The sequence below is a fragment of the Nerophis ophidion genome, linkage group LG01, assembly GCF_033978795.1.
Source record: "Nerophis ophidion isolate RoL-2023_Sa linkage group LG01, RoL_Noph_v1.0, whole genome shotgun sequence".
In the NCBI taxonomy this organism is placed as follows: Eukaryota; Metazoa; Chordata; class Actinopteri; order Syngnathiformes; family Syngnathidae; genus Nerophis; species Nerophis ophidion.
Window position 1 is genome coordinate 59,112,822 of NC_084611.1, and position 21,713 is coordinate 59,134,534.

Below are 21,713 nucleotides of genomic sequence, written 5' to 3' on the forward strand. Positions count from 1 at the left end.
CGGACGACGCTCGACTGGCCATATCCATTTGTGGAGTTGACGAGACTTTGACGTTCACAGAAGAGTTTCTCGCGTTGGTGCCTATGACCAACACCGCAACAGCTGAGGACATTTTCCGCTCCGTTGTTGGAGCGCTGGACAGTGTCGGGGTGGACTGGTCCTGCGCCGTAAGCCTGGCTGCTGATGGTGTGCTGTCACTGATCGAGAAAAAAGCAGGTGTTGTGTCAAAGTTCAGAGAGAAAGTACAAGCCGCAAATGGAGGATGTGATTTTTGGACATTTCATTGCATTTTGCATCAGGAGTCATTATGTTGCAAGTTGCTAAAATTGATCACGTCATGAAGGTTGTTGTCCGAACCGTTGATTTAATCCGAGCCAGAGGTCTCAATCATCGTCAGTTTGACAGCTTTCTCAGTGACTGTAACATTACCCATGGTCTGCCATACCACACTGAAGTAAGATGGTTAAGCAGAGGTGCTGTGCTGAAGCACCTTTGATCTACGTGGGGAAATCGGACAATTCATGGAGAAAAAAGGAAAACCTGTTAAGGAATTACAGTGCCCACTTTGGCTGCAGGACCTTGCATTTATGGATGATATTACAGAGCACTTGAATTATCTGAACAAAATGTTGCAAGGACGCAAAAAAATTGTAACCCAGTATCATGACAGCAAACGTGCATTTAAGTTAAAGCTCACGTTATGGGAGATGCAGATGGCAAGCGGTGACCCTGCTCATTTCCCCTGTCTCAGAGATGTGTGCGCGGCAAGCGTCAGTCCTGACGTGACACAGTACAAAAACAAGATTTCAGGGTTGCTGAGGGAGTTTGAGAAGCGATTTCAGGTCTTTAGTGAACTTGAGACAGAATTTGCAGTTTTTCGCTCGCCATTCACAGTCAGAGCTTCTGATGTGCCCGTTGACATGCAACTTGAAATCATTGATTTGCAGTGTGATGTAGAATCGAAAGGCAAATTTGCTTCTGTGGGCTTGAACACATTCTACAAGTATATCCTACCAGGCTATCCTAAACTGACAGCATTGGCTGCAAAAACGTTGTCCATGTTTGGGACTACCTACCTTCGTGAGCAGGTCTTCTCAGTAATGAACATTAATAAAACAAAGCTTCGCTCAAAGCTCACACATACACACTTAAATGAGATACTGAAACTGGCTGCTTCCTAGGACATGATGCTTGATATTGATGCACTTGTGCAAAATAAAAGATGCCAAGTTTCAGGGGCAAATACTAGGCAAGACTAAATCCTATGGAATGCTGCTTTCGATATTGCACTATAAAAATAAACAGCTTTGAATATTTGCTGTTATAATTACTGGGAAAGTCAGTGCTAGTCAGTAACAGATTTACAACAGAAGAGTTTTGTTGAGTAAAATATTATTAACTATGCATGCCATATATGTTATGTATGTGAGGTTTTTTTTACATGTATATATTTTATGCATTAGCACAGAAGGGGACACATTTACTTTATCAAATGTTTGTTTAAAACAGCTGCCACTTAAGATTTCAAGTGTGTAGAGTCGGTTAATGTGTTCAGAATTGCTTCCTAGAATGGTAAAATGGATTTTACATCCTTTCTAAATTTTTATGTGTTTGATATATTTTAACATGCAGGATAGTGGGTTTAAGTTCCAAAAAACTGTGAATAAATGTTTTTCAACATTGTACAATCACTGATCACTTTTCATGCACAATGCACTTGAATAAATGTTAAAGTTAGTAAAAATGTTGTTGTAATTGCACATACTTTTCTTAAAAACTCTAGGTTGTTCATAATATATTTAGTAAAAGGGACAATTCATTTCATATAAATATTTTTATAATTTACTTCTTCTTTGCACTAAACTTTATCGCTGATGGTATTTTTTTTCTATATTTTTATTGTAATATTTTCGGAATGTGTTTGTTGTATTTTTGGCCAAAATAATACAAAGAAGACAATCTGAAGTTGTCTTTATTTTTTTGTGTTAATGCCATGATTTTAGTAGTCCGGCCCGCGAGTGCCCAGGTTTTTCTCCATGCGGCCCCTGAGTTTAAATGAGTTTGACACCCCTGCACTAAACCATTCCTCTAGGTTTTCTGGCTTTTTTGTGATTGTTGCAGCCTAAAATGGTTTAAAGGCATTTGTTTCCAATTACAATGTCACAAAGCTTGTGTTTTTTAAGATTTAACAATGATTTAAGTTTTGCTTGTAAGTAAGAGATTATTGTAACATGCCCACAGTGCAGTTAAAATTAGGACTTAATGGATTAATAATAAGGATTGGATTTATACAGCACTTTTCTAGACAATCAAAGAGCTTAAGTAAAAACTGATAACCCATCACCATTCATTCACTCAACTTTCATACATTAATGGAGGAATGGTAAGCCACATTTTAGTTAAGTAAAGTACCACTGATAGTCCCACACACATTTGTAGACAGAGCTGCCCTGGGCTATACTGACAGAAGCGTGGCTGCTAATTTGTGCCTATGACCCCTGTGACCACCACCAAACATTCATACACCAGTGTGAGTGGCACCGGGAGCAAGGTGGGTGAAGTGTCTTGCCCAAGGAGATAATGGCTCTGACTAAGATGGCAGAAGCTGGAATCGAACCATGAACCCAAGTTGCTGGCACGGCCGCTGGACCAACTGAGCCATGTTGTCCATGAAGTAATTAGATGATATGGGTTTAATGCTAAATGTTTATATACTGTATACATTATCTAAAAGACTTGATGCTGTAGACGAGAATCCGAAAAGGGTCTGAGCTCCAACTGAGGATGAAAGTTGTGACGTTGGAGCAATAAAAAGTTTAGATATTGTTATACGTTACTGTTTCTGCCTTAACTACATAAGAAACATACAAACATAAGTTTTGATTAGACAGTATACGTGCAAGTTTTAACACTGCCCAGGAATAAATTTCATTGATGAAAATGACAAAGATTAAACAAAGATTGCAGGGAAGTTGCGGGTTTGGACAAAGTTGCAAGGCCACTTATAATTTGTGGTTGTTGGTTAGGTTTGCAACAATTGGCAAGAAAGCACACTTTTAGACGGACTGGTAAATATTCTGTGAATTGATAACACTGAACCTGCCTGCTGCGTCTTATTTTATGTCTAACAAAGTGTATATGAAGTCTACTGTACGGACAAGCGACAATTCACAGTTCTATCATGTGTTTATGAGCAAGAGCGAACATGCAGTGACTAATCTAATTGTGGTGTGGTGTTAGAAATAAATTAATACATGGAAAACACCAGGTATCCTGGAAATACTTTTGTTGTGGTCTAGCACTGTATAGAAAATATTGTGTCCCTCTTGGAGAGTTGGGACAACTTCAATGGCCCTTGACTGGCAGATGTTGGGGTTGGAGTTATGGGACCCATAATTCCTTACAGCATCCCTGCCTTTAAGAAAATGACTGTACTAAGACAAGGTACAGTGCTGTAAAAGGCATTTTTCCCCCGTTCTCAAATTCTTAATTTTCATGGCCCACTTAAAAGTTTGAGACCATCAGATACATTTATGTTAAAAAAAGATGATTAAAGTAAACACAAAATGCATTTTTTATGATGATTTAATGTAATGAGGAGAAAAAAGCTATTCAAACCTACTTGGCCCTATGTGAAAAAGTAATCGCCGCCTTTGTTTAATCATGTATTAACATTGGCTAATTTCCTTTTTAGACAACTGAGTTAAATTTGACTGAGCACATGATTACCCAGAGACCTGGTGAGCCCAAAAATTTGTCTGACAAAATTAAGTCTGCCAAAAGCATGACATCAAAAAGCTGCAACAAAATGCAACAATCCAATTAAATTCAATAACAGATAAAAAAATAAAGTAATTGACATCTGTCAGTCTTGGAAGGGCTGCAAAGCCATTCCTAAACCTTTAGGACTCCAGCAAACCACGATGAAAGCCATTATCCAGAAATGGAGAAAACACTGAACACTCTCTTGAAGTAGCCGGCCTACAAACATTACTTCAAGAGCACAGCAATGACTCATTCAGAATTCAGAAATAACTGCAAGCCTTTCTTTTCCTCAGTTAATGTCGGTGTTCATGACTCAACCATAAGGAAAAGACCGGCAAAAATGGCCTCATGGCAGAGTTCCAATGCAAAAACTAATGCTGACCAAAAAGAAGAAAGGCTAGTCTCACTTTTGCCAAAAAAACATCTGAATTATTCCCAAGACTTTAGGGGAGAATGTTCTATGTACTGACAAGAAGGAAGTAAAAACAATTTTGGAGTGTCTCTTTCACAATTGGCGTTATTGTAACAGCATTTCAGAAAAAAAAAACATACGGACAGTCAAACATGGTGGGGGTAGTTTGATGGTCTGGGGCTTCTTTGCTGCTTTAGAACCTAGAAGACTTGTCATAATCAATGGAACCCTGAATTCTGCCATTTACCAGAAAATCCTGAAGGAGAATGTTTGGCCATCAGTTCTTGACCTCAAGCTAAAACACACTTGGGTTCTGCAGCAGGACAACAATCCAAAACACAACAGCAAGTCGTTTGAATGGCATTAAAAAAGCAAAATGAAGGTGTTGGAGTGGTGTAGTCAAAGTACGAATTTAAATCAGATTAAATGCTGTGGTATGACCTTCAAAATGCTCCAGTGCTGCTGAATTGAAACAATTCGACAAGGAAGAGGGAGCAAAAATATCTCCACAGAGATGTGAAAGACTCACTGCCAGCTATAGAGAACACTTGATTTCAGTTGTTGTTACTAAGAGTGGCCCAACCAGTTGTTAGGTTTAATAACTGAATCGCTCTCACTGCCCTCGCCTTTTTTTTCTCCTTTTTTTTTTTTTTAACTTTTTTTTTTCTATTCCTTCATTCTCATTATCCTCATCCACAAATCTTTCATCCTCGCTCAAATTAATGGGGAAATTTTCGCTTTCTCGGTCTGAATCGCTCTAGCTGCTGGTGGCTATGATTGTAAACAATGTGAGGAGCCCTACAACCGTTGACGTCACGCGCACATCGTCTGCTACTTCCGGTACAGGCAAGTAGGACAATTTAGTGTTTCGAACCAACCTCAGGGATAGGTCATTATGTTTTTTTTTTTCTGCAATATATAGTTTTCATTTTCTACCGCTTATTCAGCTTATTCCATTTAAAAACTGTATTTTATGTTTACTTTGGTTATCATTGTCTGATATGTTGTTTGATGATCTTAAACATTAAAAATGGGGAACGAAAGAGAGAAAGGGGCAAATACTTTTTCATGGCACTGTATATGATTGGGAAGCTTGTTAATTTGCCTGGGTCACAAACAATGCAGGTACACTTTGAAGTATTTTATAAATTAACATGCATGGCTTTAACTGTCGAACTTGTTTCTATGAATACAAATTACAAAGAAGATTTTAAAATAAAAGAAATATAATTAAAATGCATATTTGGAGGAGTTTTGTATGGTCTTCAAGTGATATGTCAACTGTATCAATGATTCGGGTGTATGGTTTTAGCTTTGGACTGCTTGTGGTGGCGCCTTGAGACTAAGGGGAGCAATCCAATGTGTCCTGAGTTTATTTCTGTGGCATCTTGATGTATATGATTGACATTTTAGCCTGCTTGGACATACACACACGCTGTATTGGCTGTAAAACTCAATTGAAGGATTTGGATGCAAGTCCCTCCTTCAATGCTCGCCTGAGTTGGCCCTGTTTGCTAGCTCTGTCCATAGTTCCGGGTTTGTTGGGTACGCAAAGCACTTAATTGTTTGTTTACTTATTTTTTTTACTTCCGTATTCTGCCCCAGAGACCGCTTCTCTTCAAAGGGGATATGTTGTCACATTTTTAATCTTGCCTTTTCACAAAGAAAATACTGTATTGTAATGTGTAATCTACACTATAACATGCTTGTTGTTTCCTGTCAACAACTGATTGTACATGTTTGGTCTTGTATGTACATTTAAAAAAGTTCTCCATCTGTTTGTCTGGTCAGTTTCCTATTGCGGAACGGTGCTTCTCTCTCTGCTGTCAACTGTGATGGCGATGTTCCTGTGGACATTGCTCTGGATGAAACCACAGAGGCGCTTCTGCAGGAATACACTTTAAGACAAGGTGAACATTCTTTGTCTACCAAACAACTTTGTCGCAACTTTTTACGAATGAATAATAACCCCAAGTGGGTTTAGGTGTGGACTTGGAGGCAGTAAAACGGTTAGAGGAGGAACAAATCACAACAGATGCTCGGACTTGGCTGATTGAGGGACCACCTACTGACGTCAGACACCCCAGGACTGGAGCCACTCCTCTACATGTAGCTGCAGCTAAAGGCTACTTGGAAGCTCTCAAGTATGTATCTATTAATGGTTTTCTAAGGATGCTTGTCAGTTCATAATGTACATCTAATCAACACTTATCTATATGAGTCTACGCCTTAATACTCAGCGACTGCCTACTCGTGCCATCTGGAATTGAGTATGATTCACCTTTCTTCTGGCCTGCGCCCACACTAAGCATTTGAGCTTGCCAGATCACTTCTACATAGCTGTTTTATTTTTTTGACTTTGTAATATTTCCAGTCTTTTTTGGAGTCATTCCGATAATTTTTCACACGGTTGCTGGTGTCATGAATTATCACATTTCAATTGGCACTAACTATTCTACTGTATTACTAGAATCTTTGATTTTGTGGAATATTTTTTGAAGCCATTGTGATTATTTGTGCATGGTTGTTGCTGTCATTAATTTTCTCTAAAGTAGTAATAATAGCATACATTTCTAAATTCCGATCTAAAAGCTGCTTTTCCCAGAAAAGTCCCCTTAGCTACAAAAAGAAAGAAGGCAGCCACAGCACGCAAAAGACGGATGTAGATCAGGGGTGCCCACACTTTTTCTGCAAGGCGAGCTACTTTTCAATTTATCAAGTCATTCATATATATAATGTATATGTATTTATTTATGAAAGATACGTTTTTGTTAACAAGTTAAAAGTGTTTATTGATAATACAAACATGCTTAATACATATAGATTTCTTTCTTTCATGAATACAAGAATATAAGTTGGTATATTACCTGATTCTGATGACTTGCATTGATTGGAATCAGACAGTAGTGCTGATAACTTCCACATTTTCAAATGGAGGAGAAAAAAAGTCCTCCTTTCTGTCCAGCACCACATGAAAGTGGTTGGTTTTTGACATCTTATTTGTCCAGCTTCCATACTCGTTTTTATACACTTTACAAGAAATACATTGGCAGCAAACTCCGTAGCTTGCTAGCTTGTGCGCGCCAGCTTACTGAGACTCTTATTTTATTTGCGCAGGCCGGATTTTATTGTGAAGATAGGAACTGTGCAGTCGGTCTTTAGAGTTTTGACAGCAGTCACGGCGCGAGAGTCTGTTGAAATAAAAAGTGTTTCTTTCCTTCATCTCGGTCATTTCTTCTTAATAATGAGCTCGTAGCAGCCAATGTCATCTCACAAGACCCTCAGGTGCCGCTATGTCAATCAAGTGACGAAAGTGACGTCGTGTTGAAGATTAATGATCGCTAATTTTAAGGTCTATTTTTTTAATGCCTGGCTGGCGATCGACTGACACTCTCCCCGATCGACGTAATGTGCACTCCTGATGTAGATGGTAGACGGTTATTGTGTTACAGGCACTATCTTTAGTTAAATTTGTAAATTAACACATGCGCCTTTGTAAATAATTTATGCTTCAATGTGTACACCTGAGGTTAATAGACGTGTGTGCTCAAATATTCCACAAAATAACATTTGTCGAAAAATTAAGTAAGCGTGCTCAATGTGAAACTGTAGTCCACATTGCCCTCTGTGTTGCCTTCACCAACCAAGAAGCTGAACCACGACATACCATGACCACCCGTTGTTCCTCAAGAAAGGATGAGTCAAATGCAGAGACAAGTTTTTGCTGTACATACGTTGTAGTGACAGAAAAGATCATCATCATCATCTTTGTCCAAACGCAAAGTACCAAAAATCTTGATAAGAATTAAGTGTTACACTCTTTGTACCTATAGAGTACTATGTACTTGGTAAATATCAGAACATAGTCACTAAGTTGGCAACACCAATCCCTTCTGCTCTGTCTTTTATTCTCTGGCAGACCAGGTGTGTTTGAGCCGTGTTAAAAAGCTGAGTTACGATGCATATTGCCACCTAACAAACTTGAATGTGTTCTCCTCTTGTGGTGTCTAGGTTACTGTGCCAGTGTGGACTGGATGTTTCTGCTATGGACTTTGATGGGTGGACTCCTCTTCATGCGGCTGCACACTGGGGTCAGGGAGAAGCCTGTTACATTCTAACCGAACAGATGTGCAATATGGAGGCCCGCAGCAACGCGGTGAGGCCCTAAAATAACAACCATTCACACTATTTCATATTCAGTCCATTTTTCCCCTGTTTACTTAACATTCATCTTTTTTTTATCTTTCATAAAATGTACATTCAATGAGTTTGATCAATGGTTGATAAATAAATTGCAGGGCCAGACTCCATTGGATGTTGCAGATGAAAGTTTGGAGGAGCTTCTGGAGGATTTAGCTCAGAAACAAGCCAATGTAAGAACTTGTTTGTTCACAGTTGTTGACTTTATTAATCATATTCCCTAATAAGTGTGTGTTAACAGTGGCGCAACGAGCAGTCCATACGAGACAGACAAAACCAACAAGGTGCTACCACTGCGAGCACACAAAATAAACGAAGGAGGTTAGTAGTGTAGGCATGGTCCGATGTCACTGAACCAAACCTCCTGTTCTCCTGTCTCCTTTCCCCTAACTTCTCCTTTTCGATGTTTAGGCATCTTGTCATGATAACATTGTTAGTAGGGATGTCCCGATACAACTTTTTCACTTCGAATACGATACTGATATTGTAGCCTTGAGTATTGGCCGATACCGATATCAATCGATACGATATAGGCACGAATCATACATATATTTATTCCTTATTTTGTTGTGTGGAATGTTGGAAAAGGATTGATAAAGTGATGTTACTTTTACTGATGTTGTAGTGTTAAAACAGAAAACTATAGTCAGCAAGAGTAGTTATAGGAAAAACTGACCCATTTATTATTAACCAATTGGTTACATACATTTTAACCTTCAACATAAGAGTATTACCTCAACAAATCCAATAAAAACTAAATTTTATATTTAAAGTGCAAAATAACCACTAATACCAACATAATTATACAATTGAATAGAATCAATTAAAAATAAATTAGAAGACCCTGAAAAATAACCTAAATAAATCCAATTAAAAAAAAAATGTTTTAAAGTGCAAACAATTCCAGTTCACTTCAGTTAATTTTTTTACTGTCAGCATATGTTGGAAACAACTGTTGGCAGGGACAAAAACAACACAATATTGTCCACTGTCCAACTGCTCTAAGTTAAGAGTTCACAGCTCCAGTTTCACTGACTGACTGTGCCCAAAACAATGTAGTAATTACTCTTAGTCTTCACTGAAGAATAGTGTAAACACAATTAACATATCACTCTAATAACAAGAGCATAAAACAAATAATAATCAGTCAGTGCTGACTACTCTTACTACTCCTCCTTCTCCACTTTCTGAAGTCCGAGCATAATGTGGAGATTTTTTATTTTTGAAGGTTAGCATTTTGGCATGCTCTGCTGTTTTGTCTACAATGTAGTGGCGGCTAGGAATAATGTAGCGAGGTTCGAAGTGCTCCATTAAGCGTTTAAACTCGACATTACTTACCACCGATAGGGGCTGGTTATCAAGCACAATAAACTGGGCTATCTTTTCCGTTATGGCCATTGCATTTTTGCTGTCCCTTGGTAGTTTGTCACGTCTTGCAAAGCTTTCGGCCAGCGCTGGTTGCTGAAGCGAGCCAGAGGTTTGTTGATTCGCATTGCTGCTCTCGCGAAAATCCTCCTGTTCTTTTTTGTGGTGTTTTTTTCAAATGTGCGATGAGGTTGCTTGTATTGAACCTTCTCGGTTCTGTCCCTCCACGGGACACGTGCGCCTGACAAATGTTGCATTTAGCGGCAACGTCTTTGTCCGAGTTTACGTTAAAATACTTCCACACAGCCGACATCACTACACTTTGCTGCAAGCACACGCGTTGTCGTCGTTGTGATCTCGTGGGCTGTGCATGCTGGATCAGAAACACCTTTCTTCCGCGGCCGGCACCGTGTTGGAGTGTGATCAAACCAGAGTCACCTATTATAGAAGTGCTGCAGCGTCAAATGGACAGCTTATATCGGAGTTTTTAGATTCAGCCCGATAAAATACTTTTTTGGCTAATGTCGGACTTATTTCCGATATCAATATCGGATCGGGACATCCCTAATTATTAGCGTTTATCCTTATGTAATCACTTCCATGCGCAACTCTCACACCATCCAGGAGCTCAGTGTGTCGGATGAGCAGTAGAGACAAGATGAACCTGCAGGACCAGTCCAAAGAGCGAGGCATCTCAGGAGGCCTGGAGCTGAACGAGGACAAAGAGAGCAGCCCAGGTAAACCAACTACTGTACTCGCAAATAAATTATATATTTTTTGTATTGAATTTTTCGTGTTAAGCTTCATTTTACTTTTTCTTTCTGCAGAGAGCTCCACGGTATCGAGTCCAGACACGGAAAGTGGAACCACATCTGCTGCTAGTCCAGCTGAAAAGGTGACACTTAAGACATACTTGCCAACCCTCCCGATTTTTCCCAGGAGACTCGAATTTCAGTGCCCTTCCTGAAAATTTCCTGGGGCAAAACATTCTCCTGAATTTCTCCCGATTTGCACCCGGACAACAATATTGTGGGCGTGCCTTATATGCGGCTTTTACACACACACACACACACACACACACACACACACACACACACACACACACAGTAAAATTTCGTCACCTGAGCTGCCAGTTTGTTTGTTGTTTTTACCGCAAATAAACAACTGTAGATTTTTCAGTGTATTACTGTAAATGCCAAAACGACACCACAGTTTATGACAGTAAAAAAATTACTGCGTTTTTTTTAATTTAGAGAAAAATGCAGTAAAAACCACAGTAAATTTCACAATTTTACCATGAAATCTATTGCTACTTTTTAGAGATGTCCGATAATATCAAACTGCCGATATCGGCCGATAAATGCTTTAAAATGTAATATCGGAAATTATCGGTATCTGTTTCAAAATTATCGTTATCGGTTTCAAAAAGTTAAAATGTATGACTTTTTAAAACGCCGCTATACTGAGTGGTACACGGATGTAGGGAGAAGTACAGAGCGGCAATAAACCTTAAAGGCACTGCCTTTTTGTGACGGCCCAATCACACACACACACACACACACAAGTGAATGCAACGAACACTTGATCAACAGCCATAAAGGTCGCACAGAGGGTGGCCGTATAAACAACTTTAACACTGTTACAAATATGCGCCACACTGTGAACCCACACCAAACAAGAATGACAAACACATTTCGTGAGAACATCTGCACAGTAACACAGCATAAACACAACAGAACAAATACCCAGAATCCCTTGCAGCACTAACTCTTCCGGGACGCCACAATATACACCCCCGCTACCACCAAATTATTTTGACCAAAGAAGCACCATTACATGTTATGCAGACCACAAGGAAGTGTTTAAATGTAGAAAAAAAATATAATACAAAATATAAAATGGAGCATACAGTAATAAACAGCATTATCAAGAAGTGCTCTGGGCATGCCTAGTACCCTAATTATTACATAAAGGACAACAAAGTTATTTTTTAATACCTTTTGATAACTACTTTGTAAGTACTGGACCCAACATGATAGGAAAAAATAACTATGTTGTTAATGAAGGATTGGAATATGTAATGAAATGTAAACATCAGAAAGGCCCATTTTATCTTTTTTAATGCATCATAATCTTATATAATTGTTATGGTACAGAAACAATATGTTTACCAGATAAAAAAATATACCTGCATTAGAGCTGATTTAATTCTGTTTTTGATGTATCAATTTAATTTTGTGTCTCGTAGACTTCAGAGGAGAAAGAGGATGAGGAACAGGACAAGCTGATCCGCACTGCTCGAGTCCAGCCCACCCCTCATACAAGGGATGTTATATCTGAGAATTCCAACACACCCACAGCAGAGCGACGCAAGTAGGAAACACACAATGACACACGCATTCACTATATATAGATAAGAGTGACTTCCAAAAATAATTGATGTATTTTTTTCCTCGAGCTGTTTTATCTGAGTTGTATTATTTTTCGCATGCTTAGATTTCAGGCTCCTGTCAGAGACGAGGAGTCAGAATCTCAAAGGAAAGCTCGCTCCCGACTTTTGCGCCAGTCTCGCCGCTCTACTCAGGTATGCTGAAGAGGCTTTAAAGATGCATCTTTCAGCAATCACACATCACTGAGGGTTCTTATTTTAGGTTCATCTTGAAAGTTTTAGTAAGAGTTGGAATGTGATCATGGATATTGTCGTGTGTATTTTCGAGACTAAAAGACTTTGTAGAGGTTTGCTGTGCCTTCACTTTTGGATCCAACAGTAACAACAATAGTGTAATTAGGCTTACTTTAGGGAGGCTTTTGACAAAAAACTGCCAGCAAATTCAATACAGAGTGGCTAGAATTTGAGCAGAGGTGGGTAGAGTATGCCAAATCAATCAATCAAAGTTTGATTGATAGCATATAGTCCTTAATCACAAGTGTCTCAAAGGGCTGCACAAGCCATTACGACATTCTCTGGTCAGATCCCACATCAGGGCAAGAAGATACTGTACCCAATGGGCAAAATGAAAAACCTTGGAAGTACTTAGTAACTAGTGAGTAACTTCAGTTTTTTTTAGTAGCTATTTTTAGTGGTACACTACCTACACACACGGTTGCAGTTGTTGTGATGAACATTTTACAGTTGGGTATGATGCTATAAAAGAACTAATGTTAGCATATGTGAAGCTATAACAACAACAAAAAACTACTACTTACCCAAATTTGTTTTTATCTAGTTGGAAGTGAAATTCTTGTAAGCTTAAATATGAACATTTCTGGGTACACATATAATGATTATATGATACATGCGATGAGGTGGCAACTTGTCCAGGGTGTACCCCGCTTCCGCCCGATTGTAGCTGAGTTAGGCGCCAGCGCCCCTCGTGACCCCAAAAGGGAATAAGCGGTAGAAAATGGATGGATGGATGATAATAGCTGTTCTTTATCCTAGTTTGTAAGTTACCTGAAAATGCTTGCTGCTTTGTTTCATTGATATGATGTGAGACAAAACAGCAGCACGTGATGCTTGTGAACCCGGAGACATCCATAAATTGACCGCAGCATTTTATAAAGCAGTGTTTCTTAAGCTTAGGGCCAGAACCCATTGTTGGGCTGCAATCGCCCCCTATATGGCTGCCAAATAATATCAGTTTCTCAGCGGTGGTCCGTATTTGTCGCAGTGGTACTCAGTTATAATACACTTTTTCACCACTTTTGGCCGTAGTGACAATATTAAACAAACAGAAGAAGTTTGGAGCTAAAGTCATAAATATGTTTTCGAGTGCAAAAGTTATAACTAAGGTGAAGATGTATTTTCATTTGCCCATTAATTTTATTGACATTTTAGTCAAGAAGCGTATTCATTATTCCATCCATCCATTTTCTATCGCTTGTCCCTTTCGGGATCGCAGGGGGTGCAAGAGTCTATCTACGCTGCATTCGGGCGGAAGGCGGGGTACACCCTTGTCCAGTTGCCACCTCATCACAGGGCCAACACAGATTGACAATATTCATTATTAAAGGCCTAGTGAAATTAGATTTTCTTATTTAAACGGGGATAGCAGGTCCATTCTATGTGTCATACTTGATCATTTCGCGATATTGCCATATTTTTGCTGATTTAGTAAAGAACATCCACGATAAAGTTCGTAACTGTGGGTGTTAAGAGAAAAGCCCTGCCTCTACCGGAAGTCGCAGACGATGACGTCACAAGTGTGGGGGCTCCTCACATATTCAAATTGATTTTAATGGGAGCCTCCAACAAAAAGTGCTATTCGGACCGAAAAAATGACAATTTCCCCATTAATTTGAGCGAGGATGAAAGATTTGTGTTTGAGGATATTGATAGCGACGGACTAGGAGGGGAAAAAAAACAAAAAACGAGTTAAACAAAACGCAAATGCATTGGGATGGATTCCGATGTTTTTAAACACATTTACCAGGATAATTCTGGGATACCCCTTATCTTTCTATTGTGTTGCTGGTGTTTTAGTGAGTTAAATAGTACCTGATAGTCGGAAGGGTGTCTCCACGGGTGTGTTGACAAGCAGTGTCTGAGGGGAGTCGACGGTAGCTATGGCTGACACAAGCTCAGCTTTTCTCCGGTAAGAAGCGACTTTTTAACCACAATTTTCTCACGGAAACCTATTGGTTGACATTCCGTCGTGTTTCATGTTCGCTTGACCGCGCTCTGATCCATTGTAAATTTTCACCTCCGGGAATTTTAAACAAGGAATAACCTTGCGTTTGTGTGGCTAAAGGCTAAAGCTTCCCAACTCCATCTTTCTACTGTGACTTCTCCAATATTAATTGAACAAATTGCAAAAGATTCAGCAACACAGATCTCCAAAATACTGTGTAATTATGCCATAAAAGCAGACGACATTTAGCTTTGTGTGTTTTACTTCCTAAAAACGCGTGACGTCTTGCGTACACGTCATCATTACACGACGTTTTCAAGACGAAACTCCCGGGAAATTTAAAATTGTAATTTAGTAAACTAAAAAAGGCCGTATTGGCATGTGTTGCAATGTTAATATTTCATCATTGATATATAAACTATCAGACTGTGTGGTGGGTAGTAGTGGGTTTCAGTAGGCCTTTAATTTAGTTTATTAACATAATTTTATGTAAATGTGTTATATAAGAGTCCATTCCTATTTCTCTAATCAGCCTGACTTAAGCCTAATGTTTATGTTAACTAAATAATATTTGTATTTAACATACGCTTTCTTCCATATTATTTGACAATGTTGTAAACTTTAAGTAGGTTGGATATAATTATTGAATATGATTAAAATCAAGAGTGATATTACTAAATCAGGGTTAATTTTTGAATGGGTCCCGGTCCCCTGTGTAGTGGAAAAGTTGTGCCCCGAGGTCAAAAATGTTAAAAACCCCCACGTTGGTGTGGACTTGTGTGGGGAGTGTTTTTTTGATGACAATAAGGAAAAAGCCTTTTGTAAACTTTATGCTTACAGGGTGTAACCTTAACAGACCTGAAGGAAGCAGAGAGGACAGTGTCTAAAACTGCAGATCCTTTGCCTCGTAACATTCATCCTGTCAGCCCCATCATTACTCTCACGCCTGCTGAGAAGGGTGAGTTATAAGTTACTGTATTCAACGTTGTTCTGCATTTTTAAAGAGTGTATTGCTTAAAGAGGAACTGCAATTTATTGGGGATTTTGCCTATTATTCACAATCATTAAGAGAGACAAAAACACACATCTTTTTTTGGGGGGGGGTATTAAAGATGATAAAATGCTTGGAAGATACGGCTAATGAGAATCACCGTTGTAGCTTTCAAAGCCCTATAACTTCAGAACCCTGCACTAAGGTTTTGTATACATAGTGTTAGTCTGTATATATATATATATATATAGTAGTAACAGACACATTCATAACAATATGTAATATGTAAAATATTTACCGTATTTTAGTACCAGAACTAATTCTGAGGCGCATTTATTTCCGTGTCCATAGCAACGCACGTCTGACTTCCAGTATGTTCCTAATTCCGGATACTTGGTACACTTGGTAACAAACAATATGACTATTTTTGGACAAATTATGATTCACAACCTTATAAGTTTGAATCTGAATTTACAGAGAATGAACTACTTCTTTTAGAAACCAGTACGAAGGAAGAGTGAGAGCTGTTGGAGCAGACGGAAGCCTAGAGAATGAGGAGAAAGTGAATCGAAATGTGGAATTTTAAACTGCGTACTCTAACGCTAGCAAAAGTCAGCTAAAAGCGGAGGTAATGGGATTCACTCTATTCCAGGAAGTGTTCAAAAAAACAACCAAAAACTTTTATCAACATTTTATATACATGCTATGTAGTTTGGTATCAGGCACATTCATAATAACATGTAATATTTACGTATTTTGCTTATTCCAAGCATATGGCGGCGTATTAATTTCACAGTCCCTGTTCCCTATTTCATTCAACTACTACTACTACTCCTGGCAGACTTGATGAGAGCCTACGACTACTACTTTCGGACAAATGATGAGCCAAAACTTTATCTGTTTGAGTCTGAATATACGAAGGATGATTTACGAGTTTACAAGTTGAGTGATAAGCAGTTCCACCTCTAATGAAACACTAAGCATAATGCAGCAGTATTGCTTAGTACAAACTATAAACATAATAAAGCAAATCACTTACTGTACAATGTCTCCTCAGGGGGGACTGATGGGATGTTCATATATTTCCCTTTAGATAAACAATTAATCATAATATTCAACTTTGGGGGCGGCATGGTGTAGCGGGTAGAGCGGCCGTGCAAGAAACCTGAGGGTTGCAGGTTCGCTTCCCGCCTATTGACATCCAAATCGCTGCCGTTGTGTCCTTGGGCAGGACACTTCACCCTTTGCCCCCGGTGCCGCTCACACAGGTGAATGAATGATGAATGAATGATTGGTGGAAGGGCCGTAGGCGCAAACTGGCAGCCACGTTTCCGTCGGTCTACTCCAGGGCAGCTGTGGCTACAAATGTAGCTTACCACCACCGGGTGTGAATGAATGATGGGTTCCAACTTCTCTGTGAGCGCTTTGAGTATCTAACAATAGAAAAGCGCGATATAAATCTAATCCATTATCATTATTATTATTATCAACAGGTAGCAAAAAAAACAAGCATTTTTTTGACTTTCTCTTAGAGGTGGGAATCTTTGGGCACCTCAGGATTCGATTAGGATTTAGGAGCTCCGATTCGACTAAAAATCTATTTATTAATGCATCTTAAAGTTATGTATATTATTGCAGTTTACCATTTATTTTCTCTTGACTAAATAAGCGTTTATCAATTGCAACTCTTAAAAATAGTGCTTTTGTAATAAAGAGGCTGCTAGTATCTCTCATTGAGGTGGGTCTTTGCAGTTAGCCAAATTTTAGAGCTGTCTGCAATGCTTTATTTACAATAAATACATCCATTATGGACGTTTACTGATCAATTTTATAATCATCCCTGTCCAAATTGTGATGCAACTAAAAATCTATTATTTCCCACACCTCTACTTTCTCGCCACCTCTGGTTAGATGTCAAAGTTGACCAACTTCTCCTTTTATGACCACAACATTTAACTATACAAGTGCGATGCATGATTTATAATCTGGAAATTTACTTTCAGTTCAGCTTTTGATTGATTGATTGAAACTTTTATTAATAGATTGCACAGTTCAGTACATATTCCGTACAATTAACCACTAACTGGTAACACCCGAATAAGTTTTTCAATTTGTTTAAGTCGGGGTCCACGTTAATCAATTCATGCTCAGTTTGTCATAAACTATACCTGTCTGTGATTGCGGCGCCACTAAAAGTAGTTATTTGGCGTTAGCGCTTATATTAACAATATCGCTAATACTTGGTTAATATTCAGGTCATGAGATGTTAATGAAGTATTGTTTGGTGGTTGTTGGCTGTTTCTTAAGGGCTTTATGGGCACAATGGATTACTCCCATTACTTCATTGTTAGCCTCCTCATACTTTGTGTATTACAGATTACAATGCACAAAAAAACAAGAAAACATTCTTGTCTTACACAGGGATTATGAATGATTGGCAAAATTCCCCAAAAGTCCAGTTCCCCTTGAAGACTGAACAAATAATATACAAATATAAACACATAATGTACACTGTATATGTGTACAAACTCTTTATATTGAAGGCAGCATACAGTGTGTTATATGTAGTGACATTCGGTGGACTATACACCAGATGGACGGTTTTTTTCTTCTTTTTTAAGTTCAATTCATATGTGCAGCTCTAATCACTGTTGATTTAGGGTGAACATTAGAATTACAGGAAAAAGAAAGGAGTAATTTGCTTTCATAAAAATGTGATAAATGGGTCCAAAAAGTATTTGATAAGATTATTAAATTGTTTTTGGTCCCATTTACTTTTAACAAAATAAATCAAGTGTTGAGTGTATCTTCCCTTTCTGTATTTGTATCTGAAACAGCAATAGCTATCCTCCATGAAAACGTACTTTGTATGATCACATTCATTTTGTCTTAAAATCCAGTTTAGAGAAGTATTTAATCTTGGATACAGTATATAATCTTCCATATTGGCAGGCAGATTCATTTAATTTAATTTCATTCCAAGCACTAAAACTATATTTTTGCATCTGACAAAAAACACCCATAAATGCGGGCTTACTCTAATAAAATTGCCATGTTTGTTATAAATACAGTTAATAAAACCCCCAAAAAAGGCTGGCTTCCGCTGGATAGACATTCATCTGATAGCTTGAGAACCCCCACTTCTCCCAGTGTGGTGAGTCAGAGTACTGCTGAGGCATTGACTTTAAGTTCACAATATATCGCCCCCTACTTTGAGGCAGAGGTATTTGCTGCCTCATGGTCAGCCTTTTCCCCGCTTTTTCCCAGGGGCAACAAGTAAGCACCTCCTCCCACGCACACGCTCAATACACTTTGTGTGTAGCCATGGAGGCACTATCTGTGGCTGCCTCACTTCTCGTCTGCCTTATTTTGATCAGGAAACACGGAATTGTTGCGGTTTTGACCAAGAAAATTATCAAAATATACAGGAACTACACCAAAATCTCATAGAAAGCATGGACCAAAAAATAAATATTAAAACGTATTTTATTTTATTACTTAGTTTTCGAACATCGCATGGTTAAGCCTTTTACCCCCCTGGTGGCAAGGTGAGACACTGCCTCACTTGCCTCCCCTGACAGCACGTCACTAGTTATATGTGTCAAAGCAAATAAGTAATGGTACACAATAAATATCAGACAAATGATTATTGGGCCAATATGAGGAAGTATATGACGTTGTACCGATAGCCCAGATAACATACAAAATTAGCTACGTTAAATGTAAAATAAAAATGCGCTCCAATAAGGCGTGGTTAATTGTACTGTTGAACTCGTTCAAGGAAGGGAGAGTATTTATGTTATTAACGTTCCCACTAATAGCTCTTCTTCGGGGGCTGACGCAGGACTTGCCATTTTCTTCTAAAACATTAAGGGTAGGGCTGGGCGATATATCGATATATACAATATATCGCGGGTTTGTCTCTGCGATATAGAAAATGACTATATCGTAGTAGAGTATACGTTCTCACGCAGGACTTTTAGCTGCGGGCGTACACTTTAGGCTCTCCTCGCTCTTTCCTGTGTCTCCTCACAGACAAGCAGGCGCACATTCTAACATCTGTCTCAAACTATCACGTCATATGTCACATACACGCCCTCGCAGAGCAGAGAGGTAGCGGCGTGGCTAACGTTAGCTGCTGACGTAGCCGTACGAGAGAAAGATGGTGCGGATCTGGTAACAAATGAAGGAAGACTTAATTCCCAATAAAAACAGCCGGATGTCGAACAGACAACCGTAATTTGTCAAGTGTGGGGGGAAAAAGCGTTGCTAAAAAAAGGAGCATTACTGCTAATATGTAGCATCATTTGTAAAGAGAATGAAGAGAATTTCATAACCTTAGTAACATACCACATAGTGAAGGACGAATACTATTTGATTTCCTACTATGCAGCTCATTTTCATTTGACACTTAAAATGTCTCTGACAATCTTGCACTTTATGTTTTGGAAATTACTTGAATGTTTGTGCCACTGATTAATAACTTTAATAATTACACTTTTGGTCAATTGACTTAGTTGTGATTTCCCTTTCTGCATGAAAGTTTAAAAGTAGCATATATAAATGCAGTATGAAGAAGAGTGTTTTATTTCATCATACTGCCGTGATTATATGCATCAAGTGTTCATTCAAGAGCTGCTACCTTACCGTGGTAGAGGAGTTTGCGTGTCCCAATGTTCCTAGGAGCTATGTTGTCCGGGGGCTTTCATGCCCCCTGGTAGTGTCTCCCAAGACAAACAGGTCCTAGGTGAGTGATCAGACAAAGAGCAGCTCAAAGACTTCTATGGAGTTACAACAAAATAGACTCAGATTTCCCTTGCCCGGACGCGGGTCATCGGGGCGCCGCTCTGGAGCCAGGCCCGGAGTTGGGGCACGATGGCAAGCCTGTCCCCATGGGGCCTAGCCGGGCACAGCCTGAAGAGGCAACATGGGTCATCCCTCCAATGGGCTCACCACTCATAGGAGGGGCCATAGAGGTCGGGTGCATTGTGAGCTGGGCGTCAGCCGAAGGCAGGGCACTTGGCGGTCCGATCCTCGGCTACAGAAGCTAGCTCTTGGGACGTGGAACATCACCTCACTGGGGGGGAAGGAGCCTGAGCTAGTGCGCGAGGTAGAGAAGTTCCGGCTGGATATAGTCGGACTCACCTCGACGCACATCAAGGGCTCTGGAACCAGTTCTGGACTCTCTTCCACTCTGGCGTTGCCGACAGTGAGAGGCGACGGGCTGGGGTGGCAATTCTCGTTGCCCCCCGGCTCAAAGCCTGCACGTTGGAGTTCAACCCAGTGGATGAGAGGGTAGCTTCCCTCCGCCTTCGGGTGGGGGGACGGGTCCTGACTATTGTTTGTGCTTACGCACCAAACAGCAGTTCAGAGTACCCACCCTTTTTGGGTACACTCGAGGGAGTACTGGAAAGTGCTCCCTCGGGTGATTCCCTTGTCCTACTGGGGGACTTTAACGCTCATGTTGGCAACGACAGTGAAACCTGGAGAGGCGTGATTGGGAAAAATGGTCGCATGGATCTAAACCCGAGTGGTGTTTTGTTATTGGACTTTTGTGCTCGTCACGGAATGTTCCATAACAAACACCATGTTCAAACATAAGGGTGTCAATATGTGCACTTGGCACCAGGACACCCTAGGCCGCAGTTCCATGATAGACTTTGTAGTTGTGTCATCGGATTTGCGGCCTCATGTTTTGGACACTCGGGGGAAGAGAGGGGCGGAGCTTTCTACCGATCATCACCTGGTGGTGAGTTGGCTGCGATGGTGGGGGAGGATGCCGGACAGACCTGGCAGGCCCAAGCGCATTGTGAGGGTCTGCTGGGAACGTCTGGCAGAGTCTCCTGTCAGAGATAGTTTCAATTCCCACCTACGGAAGAACTTTGAACCTGTCAGGAGGGACATCCGGGACATTGAGTCCAAGTGGACCATGTTCCGCACCTCTGTTGTCGAGGCGGCCGATTGGAGCTGTGGCCGCAAGGTTGTTGGTGCCTGTCGTGGCGGTAATCCCAGAACCCGTTGGTGGACACCAGCAGTGAGGGATGCCGTCAAGCTGAAGAAGGAGTCCTATCGGGTTCTTTTGGCTCATAGGACTCCGGAGGCAGTGGACGGGTACCGACGGGCCAAGCGGTGTGCAGCTTTAGCGATCACGGAGGCAAAAACTCGGGCATGGGGAAACTTCGGGGAAGCCATGGAAAACGACGTCCGGACGGCTTCGAAGCGATTCTGGACCACAATACGCCAACTCAGGAAGGGGAAACAGTGCACAATCAACACCGTGTATGTTGCGGATGGTGTTCTGCTGACTTCGACTGCGGATGTTGTGGATCGGTGGAGGGAATACTTTGAA

General features: G+C 40.1%; 1 protein-coding gene across 1 annotated transcript in view; it reads left to right on the forward strand.

Annotated features, from left to right (window-relative positions):
• The window catches only part of ppp1r12c (protein phosphatase 1, regulatory subunit 12C), a 58,763-nt gene that overhangs the window by 9,906 nt on the left and 27,144 nt on the right, over positions 1-21,713 (forward strand). Inside the window, exons 4-13 of the mRNA XM_061908360.1 lie at positions 5,969-6,087; positions 6,162-6,321; positions 8,189-8,333; positions 8,476-8,550; positions 8,619-8,698; positions 10,367-10,479; positions 10,570-10,637; positions 11,991-12,115; positions 12,239-12,326; positions 15,214-15,331. Coding sequence (XP_061764344.1) covers positions 5,969-6,087; positions 6,162-6,321; positions 8,189-8,333; positions 8,476-8,550; positions 8,619-8,698; positions 10,367-10,479; positions 10,570-10,637; positions 11,991-12,115; positions 12,239-12,326; positions 15,214-15,331 — 1,091 coding nt within the window. The remainder of the gene's footprint in view (positions 1-5,968; positions 6,088-6,161; positions 6,322-8,188; positions 8,334-8,475; positions 8,551-8,618; positions 8,699-10,366; positions 10,480-10,569; positions 10,638-11,990; positions 12,116-12,238; positions 12,327-15,213; positions 15,332-21,713) is intronic.